Source organism: Akebia trifoliata, chromosome 15 (genome assembly GCF_017979445.1).
Source record: "Akebia trifoliata isolate Shusen 1 chromosome 15, ASM1797944v1, whole genome shotgun sequence".
Classification (NCBI taxonomy): domain Eukaryota; kingdom Viridiplantae; phylum Streptophyta; class Magnoliopsida; order Ranunculales; family Lardizabalaceae; genus Akebia; species Akebia trifoliata.
Window position 1 is genome coordinate 29,006,060 of NC_141389.1, and position 9,658 is coordinate 29,015,717.

Sequence of the window (9,658 nt, forward strand, 5' to 3'; positions counted from 1 at the left end):
AACCCGTTTTAAGTTCTATAAATTTGACTGTCAATGGGTCGGGATATGGCCTGATTCATTGTGAATCAAGTTTGGGTAGTGTTATTAGGTCTGATTAGCTCTTGGGTCCAGTCAGGTCGGGTTAGACTCTATTCATATCTAAGTCCGGCTTGACAACTATTAGATGGGTCGGTCTTGACTTACGATTTTAAGTCATTTATGACCCGACTTGGCCAATTGACAATCCTAATTGGAATTTAAAAGAATGATATATGTCCCTCTCAATACATATTGTGATAATGATTTTAGTTTTGGATTGATTGAAATCCAAAGATAATGAATATGGATCATGAAAAAAGGGGTTTTCATCTCATTCAATCATTAATATATATCTCAAAATGGCATTTGGGGCAAATCTTGACATCCAAGAAAATTCATTAAATTCTAATAATTTTGTTCTCACATTAGCTTTTCAACTATGTGGGGGAACAAATCTACAAACATGTGTGATTGATATTCATGGCCTTGATTTCAACAAGGCTAACAATGGAACATCACTAGGAAAGGAAAGTAAATGCAACTATATCTCATGACCTTTTAATATATAGAAGGCCTAGCGGGTGATAATTAGCCACCTCAGCATCTGACCGCACGCCACATCATTGTAACCAAAGCTTCCCTACCCAATCTCTCTCTTCCACGTGCAATCTAGACTTGGCCTCCTTGGAATGTTTGGCCAAATTTCCAATCAGATGGTGCCACATCATAGCTAGTGACCGTCTTCCCATCGCTTGTAGTGACTTGGAAGGAGAGGCTCTGGCCATCGAGGTAGGAGTTACTCTGCCAATTTTGACCCCAATTCCTTGACATGGGTTGCCACCCTGTCTTAGACCCTTTGATCGACACTTTTTGTACATCTCCAGCTCCTCCAACATTAGTGATCAAGACCAAATTGAAGTAAGAGTGACCATTGATGGTGAACCTTATTCCTCCTTTCTTAACACAAGGAACCCTACAAGGACCATTCACAAAAATAAATAAATTAGTAACATAGGTATTAAAAATTTGTGGTTGAGTAGGTCGAAAAAGGTATATTTAATGATGTGACCTACAACGTCAATATCAATATTTTAAGTCTCTTTTTCTTTTGATGCAAAATCTTTAAAAAGTTACGGATGATTTTTTTTATTTTATTTTTAGGTGGATACCCTTTTTTTCTATTTTGATTAATAAAATTTACACTCGTCAAAAAAAAAAAAAATTACCTTCTAAAGGACACTGGAACAATTCCTGCTCGATATTGAGCGATTTGCAAGAAAGCGGGCTCGGCCAAATCAAAATGTTGGAGGGGAGGATTGCACCATCCACCATTGTCATTAGACAAACCCATGTTAGGGGGACAAAAGTTGGTGGCAGTAACGATGATTGACCCGGGAAGGCACCATTTAGGGTCATCGTTGCATCTCATCTCGTAACACGATCCGCAACTCAAGCCATTGTTGAAAAGGGCAGTACTTAGAGCTGCAGTTTGAGTTCCATAGCCTTGGCTATACAAGTTTCCATACCCACATGCACCCCCTATAAACACAACCAACATACCATAAGAAACACAGACACAAATATTACTTAATTAAAATTGAACTTAGTTTTTAATCAATTAAGCTTATATGACTTACCCATTGTGCCCGAGGCGTCACCACCGCCATAAAATGTGGCGTGACCGCTCTCCCAACCCTCGTAATCTCCGTTAGTGCCTCGTAAGCATAAGTTTAAAACAAAAAACATAAGAGGAAGGAAAGAGAATCCTTTAATGGCCATTGTAAGGTTCAAGAGGAAATAGAAGAACTCAAAAGAGGTGAAGAAAGGGTGAGTTTTTTTTTTGGACTAAGTATTGGTAGTGAGATGAAGAGGAAGTGAGGGTATCTGGGGGTTTATATAGAGAGGATTGGGTTGGAGATGTGGGTTTGTTTTAAAGATCAAAAAAGAAAAATGTAGAAAGAGACAAGTTAGTGGTTCTCACGTATGATAAGGGCCAGAGCCAAGAAACAGATTGGAAGTTATTACACGAGGACTAGTGCACATGCAAATGTTCCCATTGGGTTACCAACCGTTAAGCCCAATGGGCCCTACCCGCACATGCATTTCTCAACTGTTTTATTTTTTATTTTTTATTTTTAATATTACCACAATATTAAATTTGATTTCTTCTTCTTACAAGCCTAAAATCACGCCGATTTATTGTCATACTTTGACTTTCAAGCATGCCTTGTTGGACTCGATTGGTAAAAATCAACTCAATTTGATGATTTGTAGCCGTTGATTGATCATTTACATTCTAGGTTCATTGAAGAGGTCAATGTTTCGATATCAAGAGCTCAAGACCATACATAATAAACTGATAAAATCCAATGGATGAAAATCTTTATCGAGATTGATTTTTGATGAAAAATTTGACCCCAAAGGAGGGCTCTGGACTTAAATGAAGAATACTAGAAAAAATGTTAAAGAGTAACTCCAATATGCAATGAAGTGAGAAAAACTCAATCGAGATAATTTATGTATGTTTAATTACAATCCCAGTTAGAAGAAATATTCAAATTGAAAATTTTGAAAGAATGAGAGGAAAATCCAATAAAATATGGTTGTAAATAACGAAAACAGATATGAAATCCAATAAACGGTGAGAGTCCGTAGGTTGTGTATTCGATATCCAGTATGAGTAATATTAGCTCGGGGCCACTTGCGAGGGTGTTCCCTCATTTACTTGGTGCCTGTGATGTGTGAGCGTTGCACGAGCCCAGGGGAGGGTCCCATATGCCTTGGTTTTGGCCCTGGCCCATCCAGTCCCCCTAGTCGGACATAAGTCTCGAGGCACCTATTATCAAAAAAATGTAGAAAGAATATATGAACTTACTTCCAATAAGAAAAGACTTGGCTTTGGACATAGTGGATGAAGGAACATGATTTGTTTAGTCGTTCTCAAATTCCAGGCATGATTGTAATACAACACCACCAACAAAGGTTTATTCAAAAGATTTGGGATGATTAAATAAATCATATTCCTCCATTCTCCTCTATTCACAAACAAGTCTTCTTTTTCGTTTGTTTTCTTTAAATTCTTCTCTCTTTTAGACCCTTCAACTTGAAGATTTCTTTTATCTAGAACTAGTTCAATATTTTTTTTTCTCCAACATGTTCATTTCTAATTTTATATTTCCTAATTTTTTAACTCGTCTTTACTATGTTAAATTTAATAATTAACATGATCATGTGATGCGTCTTGATCATCGAAAAGTCAGGTCCATAAAGTATAACAAGTCTAGTTACTGTCTTATAACACTTATCTTTTAATTTGATCGGTATATATCTATCGCGTAGATAGTATTCCACTCCACATACTCGATCTTGATTCGCTTTATCCTAAAGAACTCAACCTCTCATATCTCTTCATAGTTCTACTTTTATATTAATTGACTAAAACAATCCGACGCTCTTTTTTCAGAACCCCCCCCCCCCCCTGTACACTCCTTGACTTGGCAGTTACAAAATCATAAATCTTTTTCTTGTATATCTCGAAACAAAGGATCTACGATTCTTTGATGGGGGCGTCTGAAAAAAGAGCATCAAATTATCACGACTCATTAAATTCTTCTATATTGTTATTGTCTGCGAATAAAATACAATAAGATTATCCAGAATCCTACGAACGAAAGTGAGGCTTGCATGTCCTTTTTTTTTTTTTTTTTTTTAATGTCGAATTATGTTAAAGATTGGATTTTTAGTTGGAGGATAACATGGACCGTTGGATTATGCATGGCACGCTTACGTGTTCCACGTGATTATGAGTTATGATGTTAAATTATAAATAAGAAATCTTAGGTATTTATCAAAAATATTTATCTACTATTGGTGATCATGGAAAATATTACCATTTTCACACCAAAATCAACTTAATAGGTGAAATTTTGGGTGTGTGGGCCCAAAATTTGGCTTGAAGAATACTCTATGTGGCAAGAGTTAGGTAACAAATGATTTTTGAGTTATTTTTTATTACTTAACACCGACTTAAGAAATATTCTAAGAGAGACAGACAATAAAGTAATATAAGTTAATCAATTTGTCGGTTAATATAAATAATTATTAATTAATATATAAAATACAATTAAATAAATTAATAAAATATTATCATCTCTTATGTCAAACTTATGCCTTCTTGGTTGACATCATGCATTGTATCTGATATACGCGTCTATTTCTTATTCACCAATTTCAAGAAATAAAAAATTAAAATTATTTTACAAACTTAACATATTAATGAGAAAAAATAAATTAAATATTTATAGATTATTTTATTATTAATTAATTTTCAAGAGTAATTAAAAATTATTAATTCTCTTTAGAAATTTAAAAGGGTTACGTATTTTTCTTTGTTTTCTAGGTAGAATGTCTCAATTAAAAGGTGGTGGATTTTGTTTTGGGCCCTACCATGTTAGGGGCACATGCAATTTCCGGTATTTGCGGTATCTTATATCCATCAATCATTGTCAATCTATTTTTGGATCCTTTGAAGTCTATTTATATGAGGACATACTAGGGCTGTTAATGGATCGGGTCTGGATCAGACCCATAATTGAATTGGATCTTCGGCCGATTGGGTTTTTATTTAAATAAAATAAAATTATATTCTCACATTTTGTCCACATGGTTAGGTTATCAATTTGTGTTCTTATTGTAACTCAAATTCTCGATCAAAATCCAAAGATATCATATCAAAATGGGTCGGATTTTGGATCTAATCCAATCAATTTAAAGGCATAGGAGAAAGTTGTAGGGGTGCAACTTGATTCGGTTCAAGATGAAAATTGGAACCGAACCAATATAGGTCAGTTCCACTAGATTAGAACCAGAACCGAACCACTAGTTTGGTTCAGTTCTTGGGATTGCCAATATCCTATAAAATTGCTTGGAAGCAATATATTTTTAATGAAAAATAAATAAATAAATAATAAAAATGAAATTTCATAAAAGTCATTATTTTATGTTATATAGCGGTTCAGGTTCGGTTCTATACAAGTCTTGAACTAAGAATCGAATCAAATTGAATGGTTCTCCATTTTCTTAACCCAGAACTGAACTACAACTTGTTCCAAACCAAACCAAACCAAATCAAATCAATCAAAAGCTATCAGTTTGAATTGATTCTCGATTTGAACCGGCCCAAGTTGCACCTCTAGAAAGTAGTGGAAGTCATGTAAGGAGTATTTAAAAATTTGGGTCTTATAATATGCATGGAGTTGCTACATTGTCCTCCAAGGGAATATTTGAAAAAAAAAATGTGATATTGACCTAAGATAAGATGCTGGTAGCATATTTTGTTTGATAAAACATCCTTCCTACTCACCTTTGGAATTTTCTCAAATCAAATCTTCCTTCAATCTGTCTAATTTGATTTTGTCTCCTTTATTTAAGGAATATTTAACTTATAGGATTTTACTTTAATCTTCCATAAGATAACATATTTTTTTTTTCTAGTATCTTGGTAGTTGAGAACAGGTTATTATTAATAAATAAAATTTTATTTTTCTAAGTTATGTTATAATGTGATTTGACTACACCGAATATCGGTGTATAGTCAACATTTATGGGTTTTGATCTCTTGATTGACATAACTTTAGGGGGTGGATCTTGTAGTAACAATTTGTTTCACAACATTAGAGATTAATGATTTTCTGACACCCACCATCATAGAACTGTAGATCATTTATCTCGGGATATGTAGAATCATAAATCTTTTCTTATATATCCCAAGGCAAATGATCTATGGTTCTGTGATGGGGCATATAATAGAGAGGGGTGTTAGATTATCACGACTAACTTATATATTTGGGGTTAATGGTTATCATTAAAGACATTTTGCCAAAAATTTGGAATTAGTTGAACGAATCTTATTCCTTCATTTAATTATAGAGTCGCGATCCAAAATAGTGTCTCTTTCCTATAGCAACGTTAGGTGTCTATGTGGCACGTTTTTATTGGAGTTCAAACACATCGGGGTACTTGCACAACTTGGCTAAGAATCCTAGGTGTTCCAAACTCCAACAAAAATGTGCCATATAGAAACCTTACCTATATTATACGAAGGGGACACCACATTGGATCCTGAGTCTTAATTATGTATCTAAAGTCATATTTTATGCTAATTTAAGTGTCGTTTGTTCATACTGTTTCCATGCATTTTCCTTGGATTTTTTTCGAATCTTCAACGTATACATTTCTTCTAATTATGGTCGTGATAATCTTTATCACGCGTATATACTCAAATCATCTAAATCGACTTTTCCTTATAGTCATAATGACTAATTATGGGGGAAATTGACAAGAAAATACGATTTATAGGGGTGTAACCAAGTGATCATGTTCCTCCATTCCACTATGAGTCGCGATTTTTTGATGCCACCTCTAACACACGTCCCATACACCGCCTGACGTGGTATGGATTAGAACCATAGATTTTTCCCCTCGGGATACACAGCTGCACAATCCCATAAATACGTGCAATTGTGTATCCCGAGAAAAAGAATCTATGATTTTAGCACATGTCATGTCAGGGGGCGTGTGTGAGAGGGGGAAGTCATAAAATCATTATTCTTCCACTATTTCCAAAGTCAAGTTTATTATTAAAGAGAGTTCATATTTGTTTTTTATGACTTTATCCATGTTCTTTTGGCTCTTTTAGTATCTTCAACTTGAATACTTCTACTAACTGGGTCGTAATCGATTTCATTGAAAGTGCCCCAATCATCTCAATCAACTTTCTCTTAGTTTATTGTCTAGTGGGGGTTAGTCTTACCAATTTTCGAGGGTCGAGCAATAAGAAATAAATATTTTTCATTTTCAATTAAAAAACACTTCTTTTTTCTTTTTTGCAATTTTGTGCACCCTAATCCCCAATAAATCCTTCTCTATGAACACATTTATCAAACTAAATTCACAACCACAAAAGACATGTGGTGTTACCCATTAATGTTGTTTGTTAGAAGCCAAAGATAGAGTACCCTTCACAAGGGATTGTCTTGTAGTCCTACACACTGCCACATGTGTAAGAGAGAGATTTATATCTCCCAACATAGTGTGGGCTCACCACTGCCAACAAGGCTTGTGTGGTTGCTTTCTTACTCCCACACTGACAACATGGTCACAGCAGCCACAGATGGACCCAGAACAAAGGGTGTCCTAGCTACCCATGTGCATTTAAGTGGGATGTTTTGGTGTGGGGTTGATATGATCCTGATAAGGCAACATATTAGGGATGTTTGGTCTCCATAACTAAAGTTTCAAGCCATCCTCATGGGATGTTATGTTGCTTTAGAAGAGTTGAAATATAAATAAATAAATAAATATATTAAGATGATACTTATCTCGAGCATAAATCTCAATTTATGAATTTTGTTTTTATATGATCAAGATTATGTGTTATTTTTTGAGTTAATGGAACCCAATCTTATACATATTGAATATTGTTGACGTAAATCCATATTAGATCATTTTTTTTTAATTACAACATGAGAAGTTGATAATCATCATCATCATCTCTCTAAAATTTGAGTTTGGTTGAACGAAACACGTTCTTTCATTCAATTATGTCTAAAGTCATATCTTCAATTAATTCAAAAATGTTCATATTCGTTCTCACTACATCAATCCATTTATGTTATTGTAATCGACGTCTGTTGCAATACTATTCAATAGGGTTTAGAGAGAATTACCATTTCGTAAGCTAAATTTGACAAATTTACAATTCCGATTCACAATTCATTTTAATTACCAAAACATGAACGACAACGAAATCAGAGATTTTAAAGTGATCATCTTGCAAAAAATAGTAAAACTCACGAAATAGTCACTTTAAAACCTTTGAATTCATTACTATTCAAATTTTGGTAATTAAAATAAACAGTAAACCAGAATCGTAAATTCGTCAAAAGTTAATCACATTTTCGTAAATATCTCTAGGGTTCATGTAATTCCTTCAAAAGTACATTCTCATTATTATGGTAGAAGAGTTATAGATGGACTACATTTACTAATTTGTTTCTTAAATTAAAAAAAAAAGAAACCCCTTAAAGCATATTCAGCTTTGGAGAGAGAGAGTTCTATTTCTTTGACCAGCAAAAAAAACGTTCTCTCTTTTAAACCTAACCTAAATACAAAGGAGTCAACGCAGTCAAGACTCTATATGGTCCTTTGTGAGTTTGAATGTTTAAATCTGACACCCTAATTGGTAGGTGGTTTGAATGTTTGAGAATTTGACACCCTCAGGACTCAACTGTTTAGATGGTTTGTTTTATGTTCCACGGCAATTAAGAGCGAGAAACTTGTACTACTTCAAGTAGACTTTGACCAACTACACACTCAGTAGTCTTTGACCAACTTACTTGGCACCCTAATTGGTGGGATTTTGTATTTTTTTTTTTCAAATAATGATTTTCGGACTCTCCCCCTCTGATATACTCCACCATACTCTCCTGATGTGCCATGTGTTAGAATCATAGATTATTATTTTTTTCTCTCGAAACATACAACTACACATATTTATGATGATGTGCAATTGAGTATCTCGAAAAAAATCTATGATTCTAACACTTGCCACATCAAGAGAGTATATCAGAGGGGGATAATTTATATATTTATATCTAAGTAAAAAATACAATGTTTTGATTGAACTTGTTCTAATCTTCATTATTTTATAATAATAAATTATAATTATATATTAATAAATAATTATAAACTAAGTTAAATGAATTATGTTATTAGAGATCACTCATCAAGACAACTAGGTGTCATCACATCAAATCGATATTTGAAACCATGGTTACGTCCAACTAATTAAAAGTTTTATTTATTTTATTTATTGAGGTGGGCCTTCCAATTCTTTGTGAAAAATAGATATAAATTAGGGGCGTTTGATTCGGATTCTTGAATTTGATTTTGGCTCATAATCGGATTTTAGAATCTAATGCATCGTTTGGTTTGGATCATTGATCTGATTTTTCATAATTAATAATCAAAATAATGGAGATTCAGAAATAATTTTCTTGTTGTTTCTCTTAATTTTCATAGACTATCTATTAATGACAATCTTAAAATACATGTTGCAATAATAATAATAATAATAACAATATTATTATTAGTTATTCTTGTTATTAATATCATTATCATTATATTACTAATAATTTTTTAAATACAAAATCACATAATTCTTTGGGTAATCTTAATGTATAACTCACTTGAAAACTAATAGAAAACAACTTAAATTTCCTCTTTTCCAACTCATTTCAAAAATCTTTAATTTTTTATCTTAAAAATTTAGTGTCTTCAATCTCTACGACATGTATTTTTTCTCATTTTCAATCTCAAGAAGTATACTTGAATAAAAATTTTCACAAAATCAGTTTTCAAAAACAATGCTAACCAAATGAGATTTTGGATTCAGAAAATCAATTTCTATAATCTGATTTTGACAATCTATAATCAAAATCGAGAATTAGCTACTACAATCCTAACAAAACCATCCCTTAGTGTTATAATCTTTATGACATACTACCTTGCGACTTTCAGTCTTCCACGTCAGTCCAAGAAATATATTTTAATGATAAAAAATAGTCTATTTTCCAATCTC

At 33.1% G+C, this 9,658-nt stretch overlaps 1 protein-coding gene across 1 annotated transcript; it reads right to left on the minus strand.

Moving 5' to 3' along the window:
• Nucleotides 1-396: 396 nt before the first annotated feature.
• LOC147385126 (expansin-A8-like) lies at nucleotides 397-1,892 on the minus strand. Its single transcript, XM_086425767.1, has 3 exons — nucleotides 1,656-1,892; nucleotides 1,245-1,557; nucleotides 397-991 (listed from the first exon to the last, which is right to left on the minus strand). Exons 1-3 carry the CDS (start codon nucleotides 1,795-1,797, stop codon nucleotides 688-690), a joined length of 759 nt encoding a protein of 252 aa, XP_086281893.1. The 5' UTR covers nucleotides 1,798-1,892; the 3' UTR covers nucleotides 397-687.
• Nucleotides 1,893-9,658: the final 7,766 nt, after the last annotated feature.